At 33.6% G+C, this 12,143-nt stretch overlaps 1 protein-coding gene across 1 annotated transcript in view; it reads right to left on the minus strand.

Annotated features, from left to right (window-relative positions):
* Positions 1-12,143, minus strand: part of LOC136032122 (neurotrypsin-like) — a 121,207-nt gene that overhangs the window by 56,564 nt on the left and 52,500 nt on the right. The window contains exons 9-11 of the mRNA XM_065712288.1: positions 11,809-12,088; positions 4,948-5,113; positions 1,008-1,131 (exon numbers count right to left, since the gene is read on the minus strand). Coding sequence (XP_065568360.1) covers positions 1,008-1,131; positions 4,948-5,113; positions 11,809-12,088 — 570 coding nt within the window. The remainder of the gene's footprint in view (positions 1-1,007; positions 1,132-4,947; positions 5,114-11,808; positions 12,089-12,143) is intronic.

Consider the following 12,143-nt stretch of genomic DNA (forward strand, 5'->3'; position numbering starts at 1 on the left):
ACTCTCACAGCTGACGATAGACTAACTAAACATCCCAAGATACTTTCTACTTCGAGAATATCCTAGTGAGAGGAGCGGTAACCTGATAAAAATATCTAACAAAGGAAAAAGCATTCTCAATTTAGAAACATTTATTACAACAGCATATATATCACTCTTTTTTCATACACTGATTTAAGTAAGTATCCTCAATAAATTCTACTATTGCATTTTAAGCAGCTTGAGATCTATGTAAATTCATTGTCTTAAGTTTACTGCAAAACCTAACTGTTTTTCCTATTTGAATTTGCTCAATGATATCACATTTCTTGCAAACATCTCACCCCATTCAAGGCTTAGTATATCTTGTCAATTAAAAACTCGATGAAAAAATATATTCTAACTGTTCTCTCGCTGAAATCTACTTTCTTACTAGAATAAACACATTTTAATTTAGCCTTATATTGGCTCTGGTTGCTACAACTGGTTGCTTGGGCCTCATGGGTATATGTAAATAATGTGCTCCTGTAAATATGCTAGTGATGTATCCTCTGTAGTATAGAAAATTTGACGGCTAGGGAGGGCTAGTGACCAGATCTGGTTACTAGGTAAACCGGTTACAGAATTTATGCTCATAGCAGTATTACTCCCTCACCCTTACAGTTACCCTTATAGTCTTAGCAGTGGTAGTAGTTGGACTCCTGCAGTAGTACTACTGTACTGCTACGTTCTTTGTAGTAGTACTACGACATGTAGTCCTTCCAATAAAAATTTTGATCCATATTAATTTTAATCAGACAAATCTCTTTTGTATAGCTTCCATCATGAAGAATGTCTTTAGATCTAAATATAAATATCCTTTCCCTGGAATACTGAAACAAAACCCTGCAAGCTTGTAAGCTGCAAGCCTGTAAGACTTTTTCTGGCCAAAAAAACAGAGTAAGTGTAGGCAAACATATCTCTTTTATGCCAGTTAATTCTACTAAATTCTTACCAAAAATGCTCAAATTTAATTAGAGTAGAGTTACCTCTTACTTCAATTCTTCCTTCATTTGTTTTGTTAGACCCAGCCAATCGTATTGCAAATTTGATATTTTCCTTGCATACTTCTTCGTCCGAACGATCATCGCAATCGTCTTTACCGTTACAAGCCTTGAATGATGAAACAATATGAGTTTATGCTCATGAGCAAAGATAAGAATTTTTCTCTGTGAGGTATGGGGTGATCAGACATCTAGGGGATAGCAATAATCGTCTTCTGTTAGATCTTATAGCTGTTCTGGCTTTTGAGCAATTATTTAGGGGTGAACAGGTTTTCTAGGGGAGTACCCAAAATTTATTTTTCGCTCCGTATCTACACCCATTTCTATTTATCATTATCTCTTTTTAATTACAGTGGCTTCAATTGGGAGAGATGTTTGGGGTCATATTTCCCCTAGACCCCCCCCCCAAATCTTTAAAATTCTATTTTGGTAAATTATTCATAAAATTGAAAAAAAAGTGTCCCGCCCCCTTCCAGATGTTGAAAATACAAATTCCCCTTATCCTTCAAATTTGAGAGCATTGACAACGATGATTTATCACATGGTGGTTTTTTCTGGCTATTGAAGATTTTGCTGAAGATTTTGTTGAAGATTTCAGCAAATATTTTATTTATTTAATATGCTGAACTTGAACTAGCCAGAGAATGTCATTCATAGCCACAGAAAAAGAAACGCACAAAAAAATAACCTAAATACAATAACAAAAACAAGGACCCCTCCCACCTCCCCTCTAACTGCAATCTATTCTAAACTATTAATATAAACCTAATTTTGATTCCAAAAGGCATTCAAATTTGGGATTGCAGTTTGCTGATCTGGTACCCTAGAATATCAAAACTGTATATATCAAACAATTTTGTTATTCTGACAAGTTAGTTTTTGAAGAGGTGGATCTCTAGAAAAAAATTTCCAGCTAAACCAGCCATACATGTTTTGATTTTTAAAATTCATGAAATTTTTTTAAGAGGGAAGAGGTAAAGGTAGCACATTAGCAAATGTTTTTTTCTAATTTTCTTCCATCTATTTTATTTTACTTATCTGTGATTCACGTCATATATTTCATCGTTTCTGCAAAAAAATCATCACTTGAATGGAGGCGTCCCGATTGGCGCTCTTAGGAGCCTCAAATTGGGGCATTACTTAACTAATTTCAGAACCGCAGGGCAGCTAGAGTCAGGATAGCTGCTTCGTCATGGTGATGCCCTGGAAATTTCATGAATTGGACTTCAGTTCTGGCATTTTCTTTATAATTTGGTTCCAAGTGGTAGCATCACAAATTTTAATAATGGCAAGGAGAATTATTTGATTCTCTTTTTCTTTTGTAATGAAGTACACAAAGGGGAGTTTTTGGATTGAAAAAAAAGGAGATACAAAAAAAGTATTGTTTATAGCCCATGGGGTAATTAGTGAACCCACCTTCCAATTGGCGTGATCTTACCGAAGGGTTGTACCGCTGGAAATTCGTTCTAAAATTTTTCCGTGGGCATGTAAATCAAAAATCTTTGATCCCCTATTTTCTTTTTTCTACATTATTGATAAGTATTTTTCAAGCAATATAGTCTTCGAAAGAAATGATTCCGTCAAGCAAGGTAAAAGAGGACATATTTCAAGCAAAAGAAATTTGAAAAGAACTCACTGAAAAGAGCATTGCATTAGCAAGACTGATAAGAGACATATCCACAACCTATAGGGTTTGGCTGCTTTGAATATCTTAACTGGACCTGGTGGCTATAAATAAAATTAAACACCACAGTGTGGTGTTTACAAAAAAGATAGCCATAATAAACTAGAAATTTAAAATAAAAGCTATATTCGAGATTTAAATGAGAATTCATGCTATTAAAATATTAGTAAACAATGTTAGAAAACTTTCTTTACGTTTTAAATCAGGCTTTTTAAATAGAAATAAAACTACAAGGTCTAAAACACTAAAAGACTTCTGAGATTTAAGGCTTCTTATTCACGTCCACCATTTTTTCATATTTAGTACACAGTTTATCCCTGGTAACATGTGAGTTGGCTCCAGCGACTTTCTTAATTGATTTAATCCAAATACAGTTATTAATAGTTGGGTTTGAAGAAGCAAAAAAGATTGTTTTCCTTTAAGATTATATGTTTATTTTATATACTATTAATGTTTCTGTTACTGTGAATGTCCGAAATCTGGTTAATGTAGTGATTCACAGTGAATGTTAGAAATTTCAATTTTCTGTGCTGTGATTTAATTAGCTTTACGAATCAGCTTTTTCGGTCTTATGCTAGCTTTGATGGTAAAAATTAAAATTAGGTTAGTTTATGTTGGGTTAGGTTCAATTAGGTTATAAATACCAAAAATGCGTTAAAAACATAATCTAACCCAACTTAGACTAATCTGTCACCATCAAACCTTGCATAAGACTGAAAAAGTTGACCTGTAACACTGACTATATCAAAGAAGAAAAATGGTATTTCAGATAATCACCAATGAATGTCGATATTCCCAAATTATGGGCATTTACCATGTTGATACTGGGTATGCAGAGATTTACGGTAGCAAAGGCAGCATACTTAGAGGCGTTGAGACAGAATAGTAAAACAGGGTGGCCGGCGGAGATTAAGGACATCTTAGACAAGTGTGGATTAGGAGAATGGTGGAATGAAGGAAAGGGGATTATGGGTATGGAGGAAATAGTAATAAGGGAGGTACAAGAGAGATTGAAGAATCAAGAAATACAGATATGGTGGGCAAGTCTGGATCGTTCAGGGTCGTTAAAATTTTATAAACAGATAAAGAGGAGTTGGGGGGAGGAGGTATTTTGGAAGGTTGGGTTAAGTAGAGAGGATTTGAAGGCGTATTTGGATTGGAGGGGAAATGGATTTTTGATTGGGGATAAAAGAAAGTATCAAAGGAGAAAAGGGGAGAAGGTAGTATCTATTGCTTGTCCTATGTGCGGATCTCAGGATGAAAGTTTAATACACTTTGTGTGTGAATGTGTCGAATTGAATGATTGGAGGCGTGAGATGTATGGTAAAGAAAAATTGAATGAGATATGGATGGTAGATAGAATGAATGATACAAATTTCCTGAGTATCAAAAGGATAGCAAGGTTTGTCAGGATTGCAGCGGTGCATCGGGAGCGTTTTCTTTAAATTGTTTTAATTTAATGTAGTTAAGTTGTTGTTTGTGTATTATGTAATTTTCCTATGGCCTACGAACTTTTTTTTCTGGAATAATTTATTATTAATTATTATTATAAGACACAATATGAATTATTATTATAAGTCACAAAGACAGCAAGTCTTAATAATTTGAGGCCTAGATCTGGAGAATTTCCTAAGCAAATCCTTTCTTCTCTCCACGTTCCCGGAATAGAATTACACTAAATTTCCTCCGTTGAATCCTAGTTGAGAGTCAATTTTTTCCCATCAAGATTGGAAGTGCTCTCCCTTTCCCGTTATATGATATAAAACACAAGAATTTCTTTTTCTCTTCTTTTTTTTTCTCTCTCTTTCAATCGGGAAAGCGGAAGATTTATGGGACGACCAATTAAGCGAGGGGGTCCTTGGCAATATTTTTAGAATAGGTTGTTAAGAGTGAAAATATTATTAATAAAGGGGAAAAGTCCGTTAATCCTTAGTAAGAAGAAACGTTTTTATGATTAACTTATTTTGTCGTTAGTTTAGATATTTTCGCGCTGTATTCTGTTTCTGTGCGTGCTTGTAATTTGTACTGTTGTTTAATTTTCTTGCTTGTGTGTTATTTATTTATATTGTTGTGTGTATATGGCCCTTAGGCTTTTGAAATACACTTATCTATCTATCTATCTATCTATCTATAGGTGTACTATAAACAAACTTGGCATAAATATTGAACAGTTTTCTGTCACCTTGAGACTCATACTAAAAAAAAAATGATGGAAATTCAATTTAAAAACAAATAACTCACCAGAGCATTATCAATACACTTCTTATTCCCACACTCAAATAGCTGAGAATCATTACAATTTATTGAGTAGGCAGTTCTTTCAAAATAGTTCCAATCAGAAGACCACATGACTTTTCCAGACAATCCAGTGTTGCTTTCTGTCAGGACGCACTCGTTGGTTTCTGGACTTAAAGACAGCACTCATATAAAACATCACAGAATATATAACACTAGCTTTATCGCAATATTCTAGAGACAACTTTAAACTATTAGCCGTGGTCAAGCAGAAATTCACTATTTTCAATTTATTAACAAACACATATATACCCCCCCCCCTAATCTATGTATGAAGAATTTAATTGAGAAGGTCTGTGTTTGAATGTTTATAATCATAAGACAATTAGAGCTTATTTTTTTTTCTCAATAAAACCCTACTCTTTCTTCGGCTTTAGATATATTTTGGAAATGACATCGGTACCAAAATGATTCTACCACCTTGAAGCCTTTTATAACCCTCTTTTTAATGGCAAACCTTTCTATCAAAGATGGTTGAAAATAGTCAATGAGGGTGTAAAGATCTAAAGATCTTTTATGGATACAAGGGATTCATCATTTGCATAACCACTTTACCTAGCAACCAGAATCCGGTCATTAACCTTCCCTAGTAACCAGATTTCCAATGGGGCCAGAGAATAAATAATTTGCATATTCAAACTGACACACAATTTGCAGATAACCATGAGGCCCTTGCAACCAGTCGTAGCAACCATATTCAATATGAGGCTGGATTTTAAAAGTATATTATACTAGTAAGAAAGTAGAATTCAGAGAGAAAACAGTTTTAATATACTCTTTTTCACCACAATGAGTGAATATAAAGCAGAATTTTAAACACATTTTATAATATAAACCGAATTTCAATCAATCAAAAAGTGATAAATCTGCTACCTCTTTTTTCTTAGGATACGTGCTTGGGTAAAGTAAAACCGGCGAACTTATGCCTACAATGAATCAATTGTTATGGGATTTATTTTTAGAGGAAACTTATAGTCATCCATGTCCTACCTCCAAGGGCCCCCAATACCCCTTCCCCAGCTCTTGCCCCTCCCCTTTTGAACTCTGAATTTCTTTTAACTTGTAAAATTTTCAACTTTTTTGGGACTTTCAACTTCACTATTTTACAACTTTATAAAGCAATATTTTAAATGTATTATACTAAATGGCCTCGAGAATTGAATTTTGATAACATATAAATATTTTTAAAAAGCAAAAATAAATGAAAAAATGAAAAAATTAAAAAAGAAAGAACTTTTCAAAAAAATTTCATTATAAGCATTGTTTTTCTACACCAAAAAATCATAAGTAGCATATGTATTTAATTTTCATTTTGTATTTCAAAAATATCAAGAGTCAATTTCATTTGCTATTTGCTTGAAAAATCCTCTTGTGATATTATATTTGAATGTATGATTGTGTTATTTACAGAAGAACATGAAGAAATTGACTGTTATCAGCGGTAAGTGAATAATAATATGTTTGAAAGCTTATGGAGTACTACATTACGCCAATATTAATTTTTTATTTAAATATGTAGTATTTTACGTATCATTATTTCAGTATGAACATTTTATTGAATTACTTTGCTATGTTTTCAATATTTTATGCTGCCACCCCCGTCGTACGCTATGGCTGGTCATCGACAGTAGTTGGTATATTATATGTTTAAATTAATATTAATTGTGCACCAGAAGCATGAACACTTACATCATATTTAAAAAGGGACGATGAAATATTCCAAGAAAGTGTGTGCACAAGATAAAGCTTAGTTCGTGACCATTAGAATAATCATTTTTCAATTTTGAGTTATACACATTTTTTTACTGTGGTGTCAACTACAGGCTCAATATGTGTTTTGACATTGGTATTATTAGGTTCTTGGCTGTATCTGTTGGTATACCATCTATGGTACTATAATGCTCACGTGTGCTTTGTTTTTTATCGATTCTGATTTATATTCCTCGGTGATATTATCCACCAATGACCCTTTTTATTTTGCCTGTGATTTCACTCTCTAAGTTACGACATTATTTTTACACAGATAACAGTTCCGGTGCGTAGACAAGATACGGTTTGGGATTTTGGTAGAAGTGTACCCTGTCTTCTTTTCACCTTCTAAATTAATTAAAATAAGTTAATTCTAAATAAGTTAAATGCTAAAACCCGACAGCTTGCGATAAGGTTACTACTGGGTAACGTATTTCCACAAGCACTAGCAAAAAATTACCCCTCATCATCATTTATTATTCTTATGCTTGTATTCTCTTCTAGTGTTATCATCTCTCGAAATGTTACTCTCACATATTCACCATCAGTAATGTTGAATTCTTTCAGTATTTTTACTCTTTCGCTGTCATGACAATGCACGCATACGTTTCCAATAGTACCACCACCACTAATTATTTCACAGTAGAAACATTTGTTTTTGTCAGCATTCAATGCAACGATAATTTTATCATGTGAACAAACTTTCTTGGAATATTTTATCTACACTTTTTTTAATATGACGTAAGTGTTTACCCTTCAGGGCACAATTAATGTTGGTCCAAAACATATAATAGACCAACTACTGTCAATGACCATCCACGGAGTACCATGGGGACGGCTGCATAAAATACTGGAAGCATAAGAAAGTAATTCAATGAAATATTCTTATTGAAATAATGGCATGTACAATGCTACATATTTACATAAAAATTTCACATAGACATTTTGTAGCACTCCACAGCTTTTATCATGCTCAAACACATTATAATTCATTTTCTGGTGATAACAAGCCTTTTCTTCATGCTCCACAGTCTATAACAAAAATGTACATTCAAATATAATATCACAAGATACAAAATTTGTATTTTTGAAATACAAAATGAAAATGGCATACACCTCCTATTCATGATTTTTTGTTTTAGAAAACAATATTCGTAATGACATTTTTTTACTTTTTTTTATTTCTTTTGCTTTTTTTATTTTATTTTTTTATTTCAATGTTAATAAGATTATATTCTCGGCACCTTTTAATATAATACATTTAAAATCTTACTTTATAGAGTTGGAAAAAATGTCCAAGTAAAAAAAATAAAGTTTAAAAAATCTCTATGTCAAAAAAATGAAAATTTCGAAGTTCAAAAAAAAATGTAAGTTGAAAAAGGGGGACTAAACTTGGGGAGGGGCATTGAGAGAGCTTGGTGTTGGAATACACTTGACTATAAGTTCCCTATAAAAATATTGCCATAACAATTGATTCAACGGGGACATAAGTCTGCCGGTTTACGTAACCCAAGCTTGTGTCATAAGATAAAGGGGGCAGCAGATTTTTCACTTTTCGATTACTTAAAAATCAGTTGAGCATTATAAGATACGTTTAAAATCCCACTTTATATTCACTCAGGATAATAAAAAAGGGTATATTCGAACTGTTCTCTCTCTGAGTTCTACTTTCTTACAAGTATAAGATACATTTCAAGTACAGCCTTATATTGGATTTGGCTGTTACGACTGGTTGCTAGAGCCTCATGACTATTAAGTTATACTCCGCCATGTTGTTGTTCTGATGGTGGGCTAAAATAAACTATCTATCTATCTATTTATATGTAAATTATATTACCGTTTGAGCATGTAAATTATGTATTTCTTGGCTCCATAAGAAATCTTATTGCTATGGAAGGTTCGTGATCGGGTCGGTTTCAAAGTAAACCGGTTATGCAGATGATATATCCCTTGTATCCATAGAAGATCTTTAGAACCTCAGGAATATCCTTTGGATCTGGAACGCCTTGCTCCTAGTATGACCTTGGCCCAAAAATTTTATTTCAGGTGTCTATATGGTCTAAAATTTTGAAACAGAGCAGCTTAGAAAAACCAGAGCTATCAATTATTTCGTATATTTCAATTCTAGCCTAAGGATTTGCAACTCTAATTTTTGAACTGATCAGTAATTCTGGTTCTCCTAGAACTCTCTTCTCCTATAATAAATATTTGATCCTCTAGATTCAGAAAAAAAAACCTTGGAATTTTTAAATCAATTGCACACTCAAGATATTACAAGACTCATTGTTATCATTACTAAGCCTACGGGTAAATAATAACAAATTTGCAGGATCTCAGGCCTTTTCCCCAGGGCCTCTAAGGTTCCTGTTATATCCCCGGGAATATTAACTTGATTTTCGACCATTTTGAACAAAATGGTAGACTCAGAATTTTGACTGAGTTCTTGGGAGTTATGAGAGACTTGAGAGCTACAAAGGGATTCGAGAGGCGGACTGGTTGCCCACCGGTCACTTTCAGTTTCTACGAAGGGCAGTAGCATTTTCAATTTCCAACGGAATGAATCCCTTTGAAGTTTCCACGACCATTCCGTTCATCCGAAGTGGCTGTGGAAAATAAAAGAAGAAATAATACACGGAAGGCACGGTCTATACGCGGGCAATGTTGCGTTACCTCTAATGCAATGCAAGAATTTTTTTTTCGCTGCAAGCACCACTTTTTCATATAGTTGGTATAATTCAGCGAATGCTGGGATGAAAATGTTGTGTTTAGTATGGATCAGATAAAATTGGAGAATAAAATATTCTCTTTTCTTATTTCATTCAGGTTCATTTTCTCTTTTTCTCTTCATTTTCTCGTCTTGTGTGATTAGTATGGATCAGACGAAATTCGAGTTGTAACATCCAGGAAAATATTTTGACTGAATTTTAAAAGTACTGAACTCAATTTATTCACTTTACTTTTACCAATTGGATTGTTTTTTGCCATTATTTCAGTAATGGAAAACAAATTTTTCTTTACTTTGTGGTGTTTATTTCTTTTTCATTTCAAGTCTTGTGGGGCACTTAATTAATTTCTGTCTTTTGCTGAAAGCTAAAGTGAATATGATTCATTAAAATTTTCTCCTTTCTTACTTTCCTTCAGTTTCATTTTCTTTCAATTCCAAAATAATTTCAAAGTATTTTCAAATTGTCCAAGCTTGTTTGACTCATTTTTTATCTATTAAAACAAGTTTCAATGTTATCTAGATGAGCAAACGGATATACATTTCATATCTCAGTAGAGCCTATTCATATTTTCATAATTGAATTGCCAGGGGACAGCAACACCATGCAATAGGCGTGCGCATTTTATTTCCTTTAATTTCTTTTCCAACAGTTCGTAGTAACGAACTGTAAATAAGGAATGACGCGGCTCAATGGTAACCAAAACTCTAAACAAAGAAATTTTGATATCAATAGATTTATCAAGAGAATCTCAAGTATCTTATTATTCTGATTCTAAATATATCAAATTCATTCAGTCTAGGGCCACCCATCAAAAGCTAGAAGCCTGAGAACGTTTGTTGTATTTTTGAAAAAGGGAGGATACGCCCGTTAAAAGTCAAAGGATCTTAATGGAAATCACACCATCAGCTTCAGAGTATCAGAGAACCCCCCTGTAGGATTCAAGCTTCAAGCTCCTATATGGAAAAATACGGAATTTGGTATTTTTTTGCCAGAATCATGAGTGCATGTTTATTTATTGTTTCTTTTTTGTTTTTTCGTTTTTCAGAGGTGATGGTATTGAACCAATGGTCTTAGAATATTGGATAGAGCTCATTCTAACAGAAATTAAAAATTCTAGTGCCCATTTTAAGTGAATAAAAAGACTGGAGTGCAACTAGGCTTCCAGTGTGAGCATAAAATTTGAAAGCTAAAGTAGAATTTAGTAGAATTCCGGGAGGACCATCTGAAGCCTTACTACAAAGCTTCCGTTTCTTTCAGTTAGCCATTTTGTTCAGCATAGTTAAAAGACCCAATAGTCATGCCTTTGGAGATAACATGACCCCCATCGTCCCTGGAGAAAGGTGGATAAAATTTACCGTTTACCGTACATTGCGTTATTACGTATTGTATACTGTTATTGGGAAGCATGCGTACATTTTTTGGTTTGGAGCGGGGTAAATTTTATGCTAGGGAAATTTTCACTGGGAGAATTCTCAATGGAGAAGGAAGCTTCTGGGGGTGAACTTTTGAGAATAAAATCTACACTGGGGGTATTTGTCAGAATTCCTACGCGAAATTCTTTCAATTTGTCTTACTTTCTCTTTGCCAGCTGAATTTTACGTTTGGAGATGTCAAAGGTAATTGTCCGAGGTAAATTTTTACCAGGACTGAATTATTTAAAGAATCTTTCCGTGGGGATAGATTTTCCCGTTGAGGTAGAGCTAGACTTCCAGGCATCATTTAAAAAACAACAAGAAATGAAATTTTAAAAAATGTCTTTTCAACTGAAAGTAAGGAGCAACATTGGAACATAAAACGAATAGAAATTATTACGTATATGAGATGGGTTGCCCCACACTCAACACCTTGCTCTTACGTTAAAATTATAATTGTGTCTTAAATCTACAAGAATTACTCCTGAAACATAAAGGTCATTTAATTAGAACAATAAAAGCATTTTTAAAAGTACCAAAAAACTTTAGCGTGAAGAGCGAGGTGCTGAGGAGGGGGCACAGGTAATAATTTCTGTTCTTTTTACGTTTTAATGTTGCTCCTTACTTTCAGTTGAAAAAAAAAACTTATTTTTTCTTATTTAATATGAAAAAGACTTGAATACATAGCAGTATTGCTAGTTTCACGATGCATGTATTAATTCAATACTTCATATGGTAGGTGTAACAGGTCTGCAGCTGCAAAACTTTTGTATCTTGAAGATATTTAATCACTTTGGAAAGTTTTTGTTCTCAAGAACAATTAGATATTTTAAATTCAGATAGAAGGTTTATTCTACTCACTTGAAAAATTAACACATTATTTTTCTGAAAAAAACGTCGTATAACGCAAAAATAATTACTTGTGGTTGAAACTTCTGCACGTGATTTCCTTCGCTTCTGAACACCGACGTGCACACGTTTCTGCAGTTGTACTTAGCCACTTTTCAGCATCAAAACCAACAATTTGATGATTCATCTGCTTCTTAAACTCTGACATATAGTCTTGACAAAATTCTTCGTCTGTTCCATCAAGACAATCTGGATCTCCATCACAAACCCATGCAGAAGAAATACAGTCGCCAGATCCTCGACATCGAAATTGGCCAGATCCACACTGCTTACTTCTTCCAAGCGACTTGTCTAAAAATAAATAGATAATAGATATGACCACAAAATAAAAATATAGAAAGAGAAG

Source organism: Artemia franciscana, chromosome 10 (assembly GCF_032884065.1).
Source record: "Artemia franciscana chromosome 10, ASM3288406v1, whole genome shotgun sequence".
In the NCBI taxonomy this organism is placed as follows: domain Eukaryota; kingdom Metazoa; phylum Arthropoda; class Branchiopoda; order Anostraca; family Artemiidae; genus Artemia; species Artemia franciscana.